This window comes from Theobroma cacao, chromosome 1 (assembly GCF_000208745.1).
Source record: "Theobroma cacao cultivar B97-61/B2 chromosome 1, Criollo_cocoa_genome_V2, whole genome shotgun sequence".
Lineage (NCBI taxonomy): Eukaryota > Viridiplantae > Streptophyta > Magnoliopsida > Malvales > Malvaceae > Theobroma > Theobroma cacao.
In genome coordinates this window covers 27338931-27358046 of record NC_030850.1, presented here as the reverse complement: position 1 = coordinate 27358046, position 19116 = coordinate 27338931, and the positions used below count along the sequence as shown (strand labels likewise).

The window sequence follows — 19116 nt, the reverse complement described above, 5'->3', positions numbered from 1 at the left end:
AGCGTGTGAGAGAGAGAACCCAACTAAGAAGTCAGGACTGCCACAACATTTTTTGTTCGGATACAAAAGCCTTCAGATTACTTAGCATTTGGCATTCATTTAGCATTTGGCATTCATTTGCACATTCCTACGTCCTACAAAATAAACACTAATTGCTACGAAAATTATAGCATATACACATAATTTCAAGATTGTTGTAACTAAACTTATTTACAGAAAGAATAATTAACAAGCTACAACCTGCCTTTGCCTTCATGACTCCCGGTATTTGGTCAAGTCAAACGTCAAAGTTCTCGAGCAGCTGTAAAATGAGAAAGGATATTTTATGTTGGCATACTTAAACTGGACTTGTTGCCATTTCACTGGCTTCAGGTCAATCACAAGGTGTCTATCAACAACTTACCTCCTCTCTGAATCTCGATAAACCCCAACCAGAGCCTCAGCCTTATCATAAAAGCTATCTTTAAGTGATATCACAATACTTTGGAAACCGCTGCCCCCATCACTGTCCTGACTAGCCCTTGCTCCATCACATGATTTTGAACGGATGAATCCAGCTACCTTGGCAACATTTAGATTATCCAATGCAGCATCCACTTCATCCAATATGAAGAAGGGCGAAGGCTTGTAGCTGAACCACCCATGTTCGTAAGATAACAACATTAGTCCAAATTAAACAAGATCACAAGGGCAACCTCTATGATCCACGTATAACTAGCCCATTTTCCTGTGTAACTTAATCCATCAGATCATCTTTATCTTTATAACAATGTTTAAAGAATGTCCTCAGTCCTCACAGAAGCAAATAGGAGAAACAACTTGAAAAGGGAAAAACTCAAACAAATCAAATTTAAAAAATAGAGAGAGAGAATGGGGGCAAAGTTTAGGACCCTAGTGATAGGAAAATAACAGGTCAAACTGAATGAAAAGACGCATCACAAACATACAAAATGGTACAAAAATATTAAACTAAACACACTGCATCACCTGCAACAGATCCAATCTACATACAATATAGGGGAAAGAGCTCTACCTGTGGATTGAGAAGAGTAGTGCAAGTGCTGCAACAGTTTTTTCTCCACCAGAGAGTTGTTCCATATCACGGAAGCGCTTTGTTGGCGGCATAGCTGTGTACTTGATGCCATGCAGAAAAGGATCATCCTCATTTTCTAAGTTCAAATATGCTGTCCCACCCAATGGATGTGTACCACTTTTAGTTAGCTGCTTGTAAATCCTATCGATATTACTAGAAATATGGTTGAAAGCTTCCATGAACAACTCATATCTGCATAATCATTAAAAAAAGAGTCAAGCAACAAAGTTTCAAAAAGTATGAGCAGACAACAATTGGTAATTTCCCGCACCCAAAACCACAACCAGTCCACCCACCCCCACCCCACCCCCCCAAAAAAAAAAAAAAAGGAACCTTTCATTTGCCGATGCATTTAAATGATTATGCATACCGAACAGCTTTTCAAAACAATTAATAGATCCAACTGTTACCCATAATTGATACAGCTCCCATAAACTAATCAACCAGTTGCAATCAAGAAACCAGCATCATATACATTATTTCTACCTAGAAATTCTGTCTGCTAGGTTTAATCATTTCAAACACCTTTTGTCTTTATTTTTTTAATCTCTCTTGGTTACCATGTTAGCTCGCAGTTGCTGCAACATAATAATAGTTTAGTACCTCCTTTGCTTAACCGAATTGTATTCATCTGCTACTCGCTTCTCCTCTTTTCTGGCTGCTTCAAACTCTTCAGTTACATCTCTTTCCTTCTCTTGAAGAGTCTTGTATTGATCAAGTGCTTTTAAATTGGGAGCAGTTCTTTCAATTTCCGACACTAGCGCATCAATTTTTTGTTTGAATTCTGCCTCAAGTTTCTCTCGATCAGAAGGTCTTCTATCCTGCAGAAGAGATCTATTTAACTGACTAAAATCAAACTCTTTCCCTGTTGAAGATTCAGTTTCCATTGGGTCTGAAATGAGAGGAAGCTCAATACGCTCTAAGTCACACTTTTCTGTAATTTCCTGCTTTCGTTCATCCAGTTGAGTAATCTGAGTCTCCTGTAAAATCAGGGAAAGAGATGTATATGGCAATTTAATTCAACATTAGACATCTTCAAATATTCGAAAATCTGACAGTAAGAAGAAAAAAGATCTTCAGACCTTAGAATTTAATTGGCGATTAAGTTTGGATATGCTTGTTGTAGCTGCAGAAGCCTGCTTCTTCCATTCCTGAATTTCCTTCTCACACTCTTCTGACTTTAATTTCCACTCTACCAAAATATAAATAGGGAAAAATAAACATCAAATTGTACACATTGAGTGGGAGCAGTGTTGTTTGCAGATATGGAGAGAGAAGCAGCATAACTGAACAAAAAGTAGCTGTGAAACCTCAAATATTTTCGAATTTTCAAGTGAGAAAAGAACCATCATAAGAATTATTTTCATTGCTATGAGTCAGCAACCATAAACCATGTTGACTGTTACCAATTTCACCCTCCAATTCAATAAACTCTCTGAAATTATATTAGAAATTTGTGGTAAGAAACACTGTTATAAAGCATCAAGTTCGGAAGTCTCAAGAAGTCAAACACCACTCTTAATTATTGTTATTTTGGCTTCCGTAAAAACTCCATTGTTGGGTAGAATAATCTATTCACGTACATCCTGCATGTCAATCTACAGCCATTACATGGCTGAAACTAATATTTACTGTATGTATTTACAGTTGCAATGCTACTGTGTAATATAGCTAGAGAAACTAAAGAACTTGAAAACATGACACAGCAAGATCTACACAAGTAAAATATTAGATCCAACTATAAATTTACTAACATGTAAGGATAAAGTGTAAGATATTGCAACTATACAAGTTGATTTGCTCAAAAGAAACATTGAAAGGATTAATTTACTCAACAAAAAATTGAACTTCACATAGAATGTATGGGACAAAACCATACCCTTCACTTCTTCCTTCCACCGATTAATTTCATCAGAAGCTTTTTCTGTTGCCGCCTTTACTTCAGCCTCTTTTTTCTGAACCAGTTTTAAATCATTTTCCAAGGAACTGAGAGAAGATTCCAGCTTTTTAATTCGCGATTCTACATCTCGCTTATGCTCATATTCCAACCTGGATGCCAGAAAGAAGAATACATGTCAAGCAGCTGTTGCTATGCCAATGCAGTATGATTTTGAAATGAAATTACTTAAGGTTTAATGACAATCTACAGTTTGGAGATGTAAACATTTTCCTTTTGTAATCTTTGTTTTGCTATAAACAAGAAAAGGTTGAAAACTTGTACATCAGAAAAAGAGCCAAATCTCCACTCTTATTCTTAATCCCTTCCTCATCAACATCTCAAAGCCATATCAAGATGCTATCATAATAATCATAGGCAAACCAGACATCTGCATTATTCAGCAGTATGCCCACCAAAAGCAGATGTCATCATCCAATTTAAAGAATGGCCTAGCAAAAATTCTACTATTTACTAAATGCCAACCTTGTGATTTCTTTCCCCAAAAAGATTTACCTTTCTTTAGGTTTTCACTCCTAGTTAATTCAGCATAATTGGTGGTGCAGTTAAATAGAGCTTATTTCCACTTATAATTTTAGGGCGGCTTTCACTCTATAAGGCATTACAGGGAGCATTTTCAGGTGATGATACGCTCATTTGAAGGTTGCATAACAAGGTGGTTTTGAACATTGGACCATTGGCAACAGGATTTCTGTGGCAATGGTGTAATGCAACTATTACCCTATTCTTTTGGCCGAAAATCTATCAGGGCTGAGCGCAGCTTCAGCCTGCTATATAACTCTTTACATCAAATAGGTATGCTAACTCTTCCACTACCCTTTACGTAATGAAGAATGTATCAAAGGTCCAGAACTCTTAAGAATTAGAATACCCAACAAAGAAGGCGCCAAAAATAAATATATATTGTGGGTCACCAGGGAGGTTTCAATCAGCAAATAAACATATATATTACAGCAGGGGAGAATTATAATGGAGAAAATTATATAGAGAGAGAAAACATACTGGTACTTCAACTTTGCAAGTTGGTTACTCAAGCTAAGCCTCTCTTCTGCCATATTTTGGGCAGCCTTGAGTTGATTTTCTTCGTACTCGCGGATGTTTGCCACACCTACAGACTGGCTAAAATTTTTGAAGAGTCGGTCAACTATTTCATTAATCCTCTTCTCCAGCTTCCTGATGTCTGTGCTCCTCTTATCAATCAAATCCTTTAACTGCAAGCAATTAAACCCATAAGAGAAGCAACATAACAAAATAGAGTAAAAGTGTAATTGCCATCATAAATCACCTTCCGAAACTCAGGAGTTATAAGCCCAATCTCTTTCTTAATATTCTGCTTCTCCTGCTTCAAGTTTTTAAGCTTGTCTTCAATGCTTTTCTGCAACAAAACATTTGTATGTTATGTATCTCATGGAGATCAGTGGTAAATAAAAGATGAATAAACACTCACCTAAGTATCGACACAATCAAGAAAATCATTATAGTATCTATTATGGATTAGATTCAAATGCTTTCAGCAATCTACTTTAAACTATATATATTACTTTCTCAAAATAGAACAAGAATAAAGATTTACCCATGTACTCAACAGAATCAACAAACCATGATGACATCCATTATTAGACCTGTCAATTCTGGACAGAACCAACTAACAGGACATGAGCAGTGACACAGAGTTAAGAGAGTTTTGGTTTTGTATAGTCATGTTCGTGTCATACTGTTTATGACATTTAAATATTCGTGTATTTTGTGAGTTGACACATCTAACCCGTATATGACAACATCCAATATTAGACTTCGCAATTTTAGATACGACCAGATAACACGACAAGAACATGCAACGGAGTTAAAACAGGTTTTGATTTTATATAATCGTGTTCGTGTCATAATCTTGTCAACCCATTTATGACAGAAAAATATTTGTCGTATGCCGGTTGACACCCCTAACCCTTATATGACATATTTATACACATCAAATTATTGTATTAACAACTCACATTAATCAACATATCTAACCCTTTTAAACTCATTTATTGAATTATTAATATTTAAACATAAAGTAACTTAATATTCGTGTTTAAATAGGTTAATCGTATCTAAATAAGTTAACGATGTCATGTCTAGACAAATTCATCACATGTAAACATGTAAACTGTGACATGTTGTGTAATCCATGCAATAAACATGTCATGTTCGTATCAAGGACTTTTGATATGATTAATTAATCATGTCATGTTCATATCAACCCCTTTACCTGTTATATCCTTACCATTACATGACACAATTACAACTCGCCAACATAAACTGCCAGCCCTATCCATTATGGACAAGGAAAAGTTCATCTCTTCCTTTAAACATTAAATAGAGAAGAATGGAAAATTAAAAAAGAAAAAAACTTCAACTACGGCCTTTACAAAAGGATTTTTTTCCCTTTTTAAAAAAAAAAGCATTCTATTAAAAGGTAGGAGAGTTGCTGTATATAAAAGTTGGTCGAGCTACCTTCTCAATGTTAGCATACTGAATTTTCTTTTCAAGTCCACTAATTCTCCCAGAAGTTTCAGACTCTTTTAGCTGCATTTCTCTAATTGATCCGAGCTCTTCCAACTCGGATTCAAATTGTTCCTTTTTTCTTTTCAGACCTGTAGAACACTAACAGTTAATATTATAATAAAAAGGCTTGAAAATATTATGTATAAAACCAACCTTCAATTTTTTTATCATCCCACTTGTTTGACCTTGCTTCCATTCCACCACTTGTACCACCAGTCATCGTGCCAGACTTTGTGAGTAATATTCCATCAACAGTTACAACTAATGCAAGAACATGAATCTATAGATTAACATCGAATTCTACACATAGGTATCAAGAACTAATAAATAAAAAGGATAATATTCACCTTTAAACCTCTCTCCGGTCCAGCTAAGAACCTTGGCTTCTTCAAGATCATCACAAACTAAAGCATTCCCAACAGCAAAAAGAACTGCCTTCTCCAAAGCAGGATCAAATTTACGAAAGTTAAGTTCACAAAGTGTATGAGCATATGGCTGCTTCCTTTCCTTTTTTTTTTTTTTTCTTTCACATTCTTTAATGGATATAGTTTTTCTTATATATGAGAAAATAAGACTAAGGCAGCATCCAATTGAGAAAGAGGAACAAACAAATACCAGAATCCTCTCATTACATGTCTCTACACAAGAATACACAGACAGAAAATCAAACAGTTTCTCAGAATATGTGCTTACCACTATGTTCTTTCTTGAGCATATCAAGCTCACAATGGGATATGAACACCTTTCCTCATATTAATTCAACTAAAAGAATATACTAATAACTTAAAGCAGCTAGAAAAATGCACTCAAATGAAATGGAATTCCAGCCACCATCATAGTTCCAAAAAGCTCACAGAGTATCATCAACCATCCTAAATATGAGACCACCTTCCTGCCATCATGCACATAAACTAGATGATAAACATTTCTTACTTTTTTAATCCAACTTAAGACTCATAGGCAACCATAGCAGAAGCCCAGATTCACACACTCCAAGATTTTACCCTAACACCTCCCAGGCTCCCACACAGTTCCATGCAACAGAAGACATCTTAATGTCCAGTACATTGACACTAAAACCAAGAACATGCCTTTTTTACACACTAACATGGAGCAAAAATAGGAAACAAACTGAAAAGACAGACGATATCAACATCAAATCAAATTCTAAGGAAATGGGGAATCGGGGCCTAATATTCCAACACCATAACCAAATCCATTATCGTCCAGTACATTGACACTAACAAAAAGAACATGCCTTTTTTACATACTAACACAGAAAACTTAGGAAACAGCACTGAAAAGACAGATGATATCAATATCAAATCAAATTCTAAGGAAACATGGAAGCAGGACCTGGTACCAAATCTGTTAGTGACTGATTGAAGTGTGCCCCTACCAGTGGCTTGCCAGATACAACAAAATGTTACATAACCATACATGAAGTGCCCAGAGAACCAGTGTGTAAGGGATAAGAATTATTGTTTGACGAAAGGCATAAGCAGTACATTCAATCATATATTCCATTTTATTTTTGAAAAAAAAGAAAAGGCATTTACAATCATTAAAATGTGGGACCAACACATGATTCATAAACAAGGACTTATAAGATAACAGCATACAACCTGGTGGATTTGTACAGGCTGCAGGTGGATAAAGCCCTAGTAATATGGAGTGTGTAACTCCAATAAAGATAAATGTATATGAAGCTCTTCTGTAAATTGTGAAGTAGGATGGCATGTATGAAATGTTTCTCCTATAACTAAAGAAAAAGTACTATAAGCTTTGGTAAAGGATATTGGATCACATCAAAGATAAGCTTCGCTGTGCCACCCAACGTGCGCAACCTTTCAATAACTGGCTTAACACGCACTGACTGAAGAGGTATGAAAGTCTGAGGAGGAAGCCTTTGCTCTTTCAAATACTGTAATAACCAATCAGGATTAATACCCATACCACCACTTTGCATAGACATAATTGTTAACCAACAACAATCAAATTAGAATTTGAAGGGAAAAAAATATAGAACAGATCTATACAAGAACAATATTAAATATTGAAAGAAAAAAATCTTGCAATTGCAAACACACTGTTATATGACTATAATAAAAACCAGCAATTCTACTGTTTCTATTTTCTCTGCCTTCTTATTATCATACAAAAGATATAATATACAAAAGGATAACAATAAAGGAGCCAATTCTACATATGCATGAATCATCAATGTGCAGAAGCAATTGAAAATTTCGATTATCCTGTATTTTTTTTTTCATTTTTCTTATCATTTCTACTCCTTAAAAATAGGGTACAAGGAGGAAGTGGCAAAATAAATCAAGACCACACTCAGACACACAAAACGACCAATAACATGGATACAGCATTAAAGCCAATATATCCGACAGTAAACAAGGACTCAAGATGATGAATAACAACAGTAATGATGAAATAAACATTCTTGTATGCGGAAGTCATTCCTCTACAAAGATGGTGCTTCTTTCAATTTTTAATCAGATGCCTAGGGGGAGATTTTCCTATTTCCTACTATTGTAACATAGATTTTTCATTGTCAAAAGATTGATGGAAAAATGAAGGCATCATCCCGTTTTACCAAAACAAAGAAATAGAAGTCAGTCAGGTGATTGACTATCAGCACATATAAGCACTTACATTTATTACTACTCAGCCATCTTTGAACAGTTTTTAATAAAGATGTAAATACTTAAATGCAAGTATTAAAAGTTGTTAATAGCAAAATCTAACAAATGACAAGATTACTTGGAGAACACAGCAAAGTAGCAGACCTTAATACATTCCTTTCCAGTATTTTCATCCTCGACTACAACTGCATCCATAAATCTGCCCATTGCAACAGTGATAGCAAGGTTGTACTTCTTCTGAGTTGGCCTACAAAGATCAGTCATGCGACCATGAACGCCTTGAAACAGGCGTTTCAGAGTCTCAACAGCTTGAGACAACCTAGCATCCCTTTCATTTTCATAGCGATCGGCCTTCAGTTCACGTAACTGATTCTCTATTTCACCAATTTTAGACTTGAGATTCTCATGCTTGGATCTACATGCCAAAATTCAAAGTGGGAGGAAAAAACATTTTAGATAAGCACAGGACATCTTCAAGATTGCAAGTACAGAAAATAAACAAGAACTTAGAACTACACAAAACACATAGGAATGAGAGCAATGCAGCAAAAAACTAAATCATCAACTTGATTAACCTGGCATTCTGGTGTCTATCTTGCATTTCTCGCAGCTCCTTTTTCAGATCTGCAAGCTCATCCTTCTGTTTAGCAGAGGTATCAAGAATCTTCTTCAGTCTAGCTCGCATTTGGTCCTCCTGTGCTTCCAGTTCATGCTCCCTATTACTCAATTGTTGAAGATTTTCTTCCAAATTTTTTTGAGCTTCAATATCAGCATGTTGCTGCCTATCCAAAACCTCCTTCTCATCTCTTAATTTTGCAGTTTTCATCCCAGCATCCTCCTTACTGAAATGCCAAAATCCCCAAGATGATGTTATTAAACAGAAAGTTCTCAGCTTTGAAAAGATTCAATTTTTAACTTATGAAGTTTAGTTACATGCACCGACAAATACAAGTAAGATACATGCCCAGAGATATATACATCACCAACCATTTAATTAGGTCAAATGAAAACAAATCGCAGAGGATGACTACTATTGCACCTTTTACAAACAAATTTGAATAATTCAAACAAAGGTTAACCAATGAACAATGAATCCTAATTAAATGAGTTTGGAGGAAATTTGAAATCATGGAAGAAAGGAAAAGATTCAACTCCAACCTGCAGAAAACCAGACAAATTATTACCATGACTAATAACAGCAACTTTAAGCGACACTCTGAAACAGAGAAGAAATTGTGTTTTGATTAGCTATACAAATGTAATAAGCAATCCCTACTCACAGATTGTATCTATCAAACTGACAAGAATAATGCACAACACAATCAACAACAGACAAAAAAAAAAAACACAGATCAGCTAATATCATTGATCCAATTTTCAACTACAAATTCACCTCAGGCAATCCAAAAGACTGCATATCTGAGAACCATCTGAACTTATTTTCTCAAGACTATAAGGAACAAAATGTCTTTCCCAAAATGTGTCACAAACAATGCCCACCAGTAGAGAATTTTATTAGTTGATAATAAAGCCGAGCTAGGAACCATAAAGCCAATATGTCATTATAATGAACAGAGTAGCTACCAGATGAAAAACCTATAGGAAATGGCAAATGAGGTCAATTCAGTTTTGACACTTGGGATTGATTATATCAAAAAGATAAACTGCTTTCTCTACATTAAACAAAGATCATTTATGTAATATTTAAAGCCTGATTACATGGCTTTTCTAACATATTTGACGAGCTGGTCTTCTCTCCCTTTTTTTGTAATATTTCAGACGGGGAAAGGGGATTTATCATAAAAGTCAGCATTCTACACACACAGACACACAAAAGAAAAGGAAAAAGAAAAGAAATAAAAAATTAACACCATGTTTCTTGTACGTGCTAAAATTGTTTCAGAAACTGTTCAATTCCACTTAACTCAGGCTACTGATTCTAATCTTCGAAAAAGAAAACTTACACCAACAAATTTTCTTTAATGAGATGAGGGAAAAGAAGGAAAAGAGAACACTTTTAAGGATTTTCCAGCAGAAGTGGATGGCAAATGAAACTGGAACACTATCATAGAATATGACCAGGAGTCAAGTTGAATTGGAGAGAAAACTGATATTTCAGCAGCAACACAATCCATGCAAGGAAAGAAACTGAAGAATTTCATCACATAAGGAACAAAAAAGAACTTACATTTGGAAATATTCAGTAAGTTGACTGTCAAGCAAAGGGAGTTTCCCAGTACCATCTCGACTTTTTTCGTTCAAGTCTTCCAGTTTTGCAGTCAGATCTTGTATGCCTTTCTGTAATTCTTTTATATCATTGGTATGTTTCCTCCTTTCTTCCTTTTTTCTTTCAAGCTCCTTTCGGCTACTCTTGATTTTTGAATTAATGCGTGACATTTCTTCATTTAATTTCAGAAGCTCAGGTTGCTGCACTCAGGGATAATATAAAAAAAAAAAACAAGCCACAAGCCTCTCTTCAGCTCATTAAATTTACAGATAATATGGACAGATAATTAACGGTTAGAAACTAGCAACACAATAAGTAAAGATTACACATGTAGAAGCACAAAGAAGTATACACAATAAATATAGTGCATTTTCAACAAAGATCATGCCATATGAGCAATTTGTGGCACATGTTCATGTCGAATCCATCAGAAATTTCCATCCTAATGTCAAATATCCACTCTTATATGTGAATAACCATGCTAAAAAACTCACTAATAGATTAAATATTTCATACGAGGGACTAAGTATAAAAAGCATGCAAGGAAAGGTCATTTGAGAAGTTAGAACCCAGTACATAATTAGAATATTGAAGGATCCAGAAGGCATAACGCACACAATTTCTAGTATACCATGATCACATAAGATAATAAACCATTAACCAAAAATTAAAGACACAACAGATAAAAATGAAAAAACAATTTCCAACATGAAGAGTCCCGTTAAGATTGCAATTTGAAGCCAACATCTGGAGATTGACACAACCAATAACCAAAAAAACCATCATCTTTTGGTATGTGTAGCACACCTCAAATACTTGCCCCAAAATTAAGTCACTTCATCTGAAGGGATAATCATCAGGGAATCAGATTCCAAAGATAAGTCACAAATTATTTTGCCCCTAGCATAAATAGCCAAACCAATCTAAAACTATATTTACAATAGACCAATTTATGTCCCATAATTAATGATACTGCCAATAAAAAAAGAAGCTTAACACAGCTTTGAGCACCATAATCAACCTTGATTCTCAAATTCTCAATATAAGCTTACACCAGAAACACCAATAGTTCCAATGCCATGTCATTTTAGTAAGATTACCAAATGACAACTGTTGATCCATTATCTTCCAAGTTGATACATCTTGTCTTAGAATAGGGCGTAGCAGGGGGTGCCCTTTTAAGCATTATGATTACAGCTAAGTTTTTTAGCACAACCTACATTTACTGTCCACCCAGGCAGCGAGGCAAATCAATATGAGAGATGGCTAACGGAAAGGGCTACATTTCACCTCATGAACAGCTCGTGCTAAAATCACAGTGCATAATAACTTGTTGGGTTTTGCTAACCAATGCCCTAAAGACACTCTTTAAGGTTAGTTAAAATACTTTTTATAGTAATATTTTGAAGTAAATACAGTAGTTAATAGTTAATGTGATAAACTACAATGCATTAGGAGAAGATATTACCTAATTTAGTAACCTTAAAGAGTACCCTTAAGACACTCGTTAGCAAAACCCAAGCTTGTAAGCTTAGTCTACAAACATTCTCCCAAAAACTGAGATCAATATATCATTAACTGAAAGAAGTCCTACCTACACATAAAAAGAAGCAACCTAATCACCACAGAATTTGTGGACTAGGAAATAGCGTAGTGGTAGTGACATCTTACCCCGAAAAGGAGGTCTCTAGTTCAAATCCCCCCTTCCCCAACTTAGCCATCAAAAGAAATAGTCGCCAAAGACTTAACCAAAACTAATTGACAAACTTGCATTCCAACCTAGATCAAAAATTTAAGTCCAACAGTAACATTCTGCACTGACTCAAAAGAAAAAGACTTGGAAGAACTCACACTTTTATCGAGCCTAATGCTTCTCTCAGAGATCTTCTTTTCACAATGAGCAATCTCTTTAAGGTACTTGGCCTGCTCCTTCTTCTTTTTAGCTGCTTCAGTTTCAAAATGTTCTAGCTCACGCATCACATCTTCACGGTTCCTCTTTTCAGAGTTGAGTTCCTCAGTAATCTTGTCAATATCCTTCTCTATGTTAAGCAATTGCCACAAGTAGTGTTCTTTCTTCAAAGATTTCTGCACGGAAATGTTGGCAAGCCATCTTAATGTCCAAAAAAGAAAAAAACAAGTAAATTATACAAAGAAAAAATGTTAATCATACCAGCTCATCTTGCAAGCGAAAGTGTTTCTCAGCTTCTTCCTTCTGTTCTTTCTTTTGCTTTCTCTCCATCACTATTGTCCTCTTTCTCTGATAAATAAGCGCTGATTTTTCCTCGGCTCTAGCTTTTTGCTCTTCCAGATCCTCATAATCTCTCTTGAGTTCTTCAGAACCCGAAATCTGCTCGAGCAGCCCAGTAAGTTCTTTGGGGTTTTTTGAAGCAATGGACTCCACGTCACCCTAAGACCACAAATTATTCACAAAATTACATTATTATATCTTATAAGTTAGCGTCAACTTCCAACAAAAATCCTATTTGAAGTTATAAAAATGAAATTTAAAAAAAAAAACAAAATTACCTGAAATACAAGAAAATTCCGGGCCTTAACAAGAATACCAAGGGATCTTAACTTCCCATTGTAGTCATCCCAGTTGACAACGCTGCCGTCGATACGGTACTCGCTAATGCCGGCTGGGGTGATGGTACGGGTGAAACAGAGCTCGGAGCCACCAGCAAGTTGGTAAACTAATCGCACAAATGCGCGTCGGCCACGCTGTTCTTTTTCGCGGTCGTCGTAAGCGTAAATTAGGTCTTTGAGTTGGGCCCCACGGAGCTGTCCCGTTCGGACTCCAAGAACGAAGCTGATTGCATCCATGAGATTAGACTTGCCGGCCCCATTCGGTCCAATAATGGCGGTGAAGTCGGAGAAGGGACCGATAGATTGGAGGCCCTTGTAGGACTTGAAGTTCTCAAGCTCTAAGCGGAGGATTTTGCCTGGAGAAGTGAGGGACGGCATGGTCTTTGGATTTTTGGAGATGAAGCGTTAGGGTTTGGGGGGTCTGGGTGGAAAGCAAAACAAGGGTTTGTACGGGAGGTGGAGGTGAGAAGAGGATTTTCCAGGGAAATGGAAGGATTACGGATTGGGCGGAGGGGGCGAGAATTGGCGGGAGGGGAGAATTTGGGAGATTATATTATGGAAGTGGAGTTTGAGTTTCCATTTTCGAAGCGGAGAGTGGTAGAGTTGCAAGAGACGTTTCTTCTGGTGGGTGGGCTTGCTTCTCACTTCGGGGAGTGCATCCCATTTTTACCCTTAATGAGTTTTTAACGTTAGCCTTGCGGGTTGCGGCCTTCCCAGGCCAGGCCTTTTAGACTTGAGGATTTTCTGTATAATCAATCAAATGATTTTAGAGTCAAATTAAGACTCCGTTTGCATTAAGAGAGACAGGAGGTTTTGAATTTTGATAGAGAGATTAAATTCACGTCATACACTCCTATTCCTGTAATTACATAACGTTATCAACTAATATTCAGCCAATCGGCTTAAGAATCTTATTCACTCTTAATTACAATAACCCAACCATAAAGTTCTACCAACACAAGATGACCAAGGGACAAAATTACACCTAGCAAACCCCCTCACTTCTCACTCAATGTTTTCTTATCACTGCTGCATTCAGTACTAATACTATCTCCTTTGGGGAATGCACCCATCTTGGTTTCGTCATGGGTCCAGGAGGAACCACCTATCACAGGTTTGTTACGGGTCTCAACTGGAGCAGAGACATTAGCCTCAGTGGTGCCAGTGTTTCCAGGCTTCAAACCAGCTTCCATTTCCTCGAATTTGGAGATGACCTGTTGAAGCTCATCATTCAGATTCAGTGCCTCAAACAGAGTTCCTTCATCATCAGTAGTGCTCTCTATGATCATCTGAATGACTGGCTGTGACTGCTTGCACTTCTCCAACATGCTCTCTGTCAGCTCGTCCTGCAATCACACAAGAACTTTTCTGAGTTCTTCAGTTTTCCATGTCTGCTCTTTCCTTCGATTTATCATTCCAATTTTAAAGGGGGTTGGCACATTCTGGGAGAATGCATTTAATCCAGTCCTACTAACTTGGATGATATCATGCCAATATCACATTGGAAGAACAAAAAGCTACATGATGCCGTTAACAAATATTATTTGAAAAATATAATAACAACTAATGTGCAGTAGCATTTCAGTTTCCCGGCATGCCAAAGAGATCAAAGAGCAGGTAAGATATGGAAAAAAAAAAAATCTCCAGCGGGAGTTACAATATTATGCTATCATCCCATATAATATCAGGAATAATGTTGAGTAGAAATAACTGGATATGCAGCAAGGTCTACAAACTACATAGCACACAGTTAAATCCTGCTTTCCTGCTAGAAGCAGAAGAATTACCTTTGTTGGCTTTGGTTCTGTGTCCGTATTCAACATGCTAGAGAGAACCTCAAGACTGTTCCGAGTTACTTCAAAAAGTTCCTTCTTTTGTTCCACTGATAGACTCCCATTATTATAGGCAAAAGTACTAAGATCACTACCATGCAATCCTGTGTTATTGACAGGATAATTTTCAGGGGGAGGCAATGGCTCTTCCATGTAAGACTCCAAGGTATAGTGCAAGGGTGAGTTCTCGTCATCCACTGGCAGGTGTGAACTTCTTCCCTTCAAGCTCTGCTTTATATTAAAATAGGAGAAAATGTAAGCAAAAAGCTGAATGCATGATAGACTGCATGCAATTGGTGTAGGTAAGAAAAGTATGACAGCATCCAGAAGGGAACAAATTGGCAATTGATAGACTATATGGTAATTTATCAAAAATTAAATATCAGAAAAAAAAACAAAACAAAACCACATTTAGTAGGGTCACATTATTGTTACAAATTCTCCAATAAATACATATTTTTATTGTTAAAATGGATTGTGAAGGATCAAAACATTGGATATAAGAGTAAGGGGAAGATAATGAAATGATAACACGGTCAAAGGTGACTTCGAAGCTTCAATAGTTGGCTTGAGCAAATCCAACCTGCAAGTTGGCATTTTCAACATCTAATTCCAGCATATTTTGAGAACACTGAGTGAACCCCTGGCTGAACTTAGAACAAAAGAGAAAAACCTTGTAGCTGCAGGTACTCATTCTCCTAATTATTTTAATTCTATAACATGAAAATTGAAATGGGAGGGGTATTAGTGACAGGAAAAGGAAGGGAAGAACAAAAGGTGTGTTATGTGCATATAATTTATCATAGCAAATTGGTATTGGTGCCAGCCAAAGTCTTGCTGCCTAAAAACTTGTCTGCATTTTAACCCCAGAGCACAATAAGGGAAAGGTGTATATATGATTTGAAATAACAAGAGCTATACTAAATTTCGTCATGCTAAACATTTCATCCAGAGAATTTCTTCAGCCATAATTAAAGTGCAGCAGATTGACAGATTTTATTTATATGATGCAACAATGAAACTATAAATGCCATTGCCCGGTGATCGTCATCAAAGTACTAATAAAACTATGTAGAGCTTAACCACGACATCAGCACATGAAAGAACATGAATCAAGGTGGAAATATTTACCATATAAGTTTGGTGAAACACAGGCAGATAAGCAAGATCCTCAGACTGTCCCCAGGCGCGAATCAACTGCAAAGCCCTTTCTCTATTCCCATTATCCGTATGTGGATTCTCAATCATCTTAACCATCTCTTCCAACAGTTTCTCCGAAGCCACCTCGGAAGCTACCTTCTCACAATTCATTGTACAAGCTTCCAACAAATCAAGACTCAACCTTTGGCTGACAACATTTTTTCCAGATATCTTCTTTTTTATGGCCCTAACAATTTCGGTCCCATTAAACTCTTCACTATTGATCATAGCACATATCCTCATGTTCATTCCCCAGTTGGGTTCTTCTAAGGTCTCTAATGTAGCCTCATCGACCATTTTTGATTCGGGTGTGGGGCCTTGTAGAATTTCCTTCATTTTACCACTAACCATTCTACCCATTTGAGCTCCACCCGTTTTCAATCTCTCACCCCATTGAGCCAGTTTCATTTTATCCATATCCTCCTTGTTTTCTTTACTGATAAAATCAAATCTCCAATTCAAGCTAAACGGAAAAAAAAAAAAAAGGCCCTCAGTGCAAGAAATTCAATCCCTTAAGATTTACCCAAATAAAGCATGAGTGTTTACTAGCAGAGCCAAGAGAAAGAATATAGTAGAAAAAAGTGGGTAAATAGAGATCATAGCATAAAGAAAAACAATAAGCAGAAAAATCATAAGAAGATAAATGAAACAAAGAAAACAAGTTAACGAACCTGAGCTGAGCTATGGTAAAAGAGGGACAAATCGAGGCTTTGGGTTTGAATTAGGATTTGGTCCCTTTTTCTTTGACACTTCGTTAGAGGAGCGAGAGTGGAGAGGGAGAGAAAGATTTATAGATGACAGATGAGGGTGCGGAGAATGGTCCACGTCTGAGGTACGCGTGGCTTGTTTAGCAACCCAGTGGGTCGTGGACCCCATGGGATGGGTCCCATTCAAATGAGTCGTACTCGTACCCCGGCGCGTGCCTTTTGCCGTTTTTGGGTTAACGTGCGACTACGAAAAATATCTAGTGCTTCAAGAAAACATGATAGTAGAAATCTAATAGGGGTGATAATGGATATTTTTTAAGTGAATATTTTCGAGTATAGGCTATGAGTATTTGTATTTGGATTTGGGATGGGTTCGGGATAGCAAAGTTTAATACACATTTCAACTTTGGGTAGGAATGAGTATCACTATTGGATATCTAATATTCAAACCTAATTATGGATGTTTATTTATTAAATAAAATATTTAAATTTTTTTAAATTTTAATTAAAATTTCATGTAAATTTATTAATTTTTCAAATAGATAATGAAACTCAAAAATACAAACATCATTAACAAAAAATATAAAAAAACTAAAATATATATTTTTTTCCTCAAACAACGTGATCAATCGATATGGTAACATTCACCAACTGACTATCTCACGACATGTACTCCCCAAGAATATTTTAGTCAAAACAAAGAAATCATGTACAATGAATTACGTCTTTAGCCAAAGGTTAAAACTTACTATTATATGAAAAGATAATTTTAACTTTTATTAATTTTAGAAATTCCTATTATATAAATTTTTTTTTACAAAATAAAATCTGGTAGGAAGAAGAGCACCGATTTGTTAACAGTTTATACCTGATTTCTTTGTTTTGAATATTATCAACCAAGGGTACTCTAGTCAACATCTTAATCAAATCACGACATCTCTTCCAACAGTATATACATAATTTTTTTATTTTGAATTTCAAATATGATTATACTTTATATATGTAAATCTATTTTTAATATTATGAGATTTTGTATAGGACATTTTAAATTAAACATATGAAATTGACTTTGTATGATATCTATTTTGTAACAAGTGAAAAATACTATACTTTGGGTAATTTGAAAATACATTTTGTTTTGGATTTCGTGTTTTTTGTGGTTGAGCAAAATAACGACCTACTAATAAAAAATCATGAACCTCGTCCATTCTTTTTGTCCATTTTTTAAAGTGAATGCAATATTATTTAATAATTATAGTCATGAACGTGAAAATTGTCATCATAATTATTGCAATTATGATGACTACACTAGTGATAATTTTAATAATACAAATACTTTTAACACACTAGAAGTGGATGAATATTTTTAAATTATTAAAAATAAATGAATACTTTTAACCACAAAAAGTGGATGAATACTTTTAACTATATGGAGTGGATGAATAGTAAAAGATAAAAAAAAATACAAAAATAGACAAAATAAAAGTATGAGATTTTGTAGATCTATATATGATTATACTCTCAAATATGATTATACTCTATAATCATTTTGTAAATCATACTTTCAAATATGATTATACTCTATATATGTAAATCTATCTTTGATATTATGAGATTTTGTATAAAACTTTTTGAATTAAACATATGAAATTGACTTTATGTGATATTTATTTTGTAACAAGTGGAAAATACTATACTTTTGGTAATTTGAAAATACATTTTGTTTTGGATTTTTGTTTTTTGTGGTTGAGCAAAATAACGACCTACTAATGAAACATCATGAACCTTGTCCATTCTTTTCGTCCAATTCCTAAAGTAAATGCGACATCATTTAATAATTATGGTCATAAACGTGAAAGAGGTCATCATAATTATTGCAATTATGATAGTTACACTAGTGATAATTCTAATAATAAGAATACTTTTAACACACTAGAAATGGATGGATACTTTTAAATTATTAAAAATAAATGAATACTTTTAACCACCAAAAGTGGATAAATACTTTTAACTAGAACGAGTGGATGAATAATAAAAAGATACAAAAAAAGACACAAATAGACAAAATAAAAGAAATATAGAAAATATCTATTATCAATATGGCATGAAAGACCATTGGTCACATACTTGTTGTAAAGCCCGACCTTATAAAATACTATTCATGACATACATGTGATGATAGCATGATTGCATGCTAGGAGAGTCCCGAAAAATTTACAAAAGTCGGTATTGTACCTAGAGGTACAACAAAGTTTATTTAATCCTCGAACTAGATCAAATAGGAATTTTAAGGTGAGATTAAGAGTTTCA

General features: G+C 35.4%; 2 protein-coding genes across 3 annotated transcripts; both read right to left on the bottom strand.

Moving 5' to 3' along the window:
* Positions 35-13729, bottom strand: LOC18613138 (structural maintenance of chromosomes protein 1). The gene is made up of 18 exons (XM_007050228.2): positions 13008-13729; positions 12652-12888; positions 12333-12566; positions 10443-10681; positions 8830-9096; positions 8399-8669; positions 7397-7521; positions 5945-6054; positions 5751-5858; positions 5547-5686; positions 4336-4425; positions 4053-4261; positions 2973-3142; positions 2176-2285; positions 1697-2073; positions 1034-1285; positions 404-631; positions 35-301 (listed from the first exon to the last, which is right to left on the bottom strand). Exons 1-18 carry the CDS (start codon positions 13443-13445, stop codon positions 253-255), a joined length of 3654 nt encoding a protein of 1217 aa, XP_007050290.2. The 5' UTR covers positions 13446-13729; the 3' UTR covers positions 35-252.
* On the bottom strand, positions 13879-16879 carry LOC18613137 (target of Myb protein 1). Of its 2 annotated transcripts, none has more exons than XM_018124131.1 (4): positions 16771-16879; positions 16031-16562; positions 14855-15130; positions 13879-14413 (listed from the first exon to the last, which is right to left on the bottom strand). In XM_018124131.1, the coding sequence occupies exons 2-4, from the start codon at positions 16514-16516 to the stop codon at positions 14066-14068; spliced, it is 1110 nt and encodes a 369-aa protein (XP_017979620.1). In that variant the 5' UTR covers positions 16517-16562; positions 16771-16879; the 3' UTR covers positions 13879-14065. The 2 variants fall into 2 exon arrangements, with proteins under 2 accessions (XP_017979620.1, XP_007050288.2); XM_007050226.2 differs by having other exon boundaries at positions 14855-15127.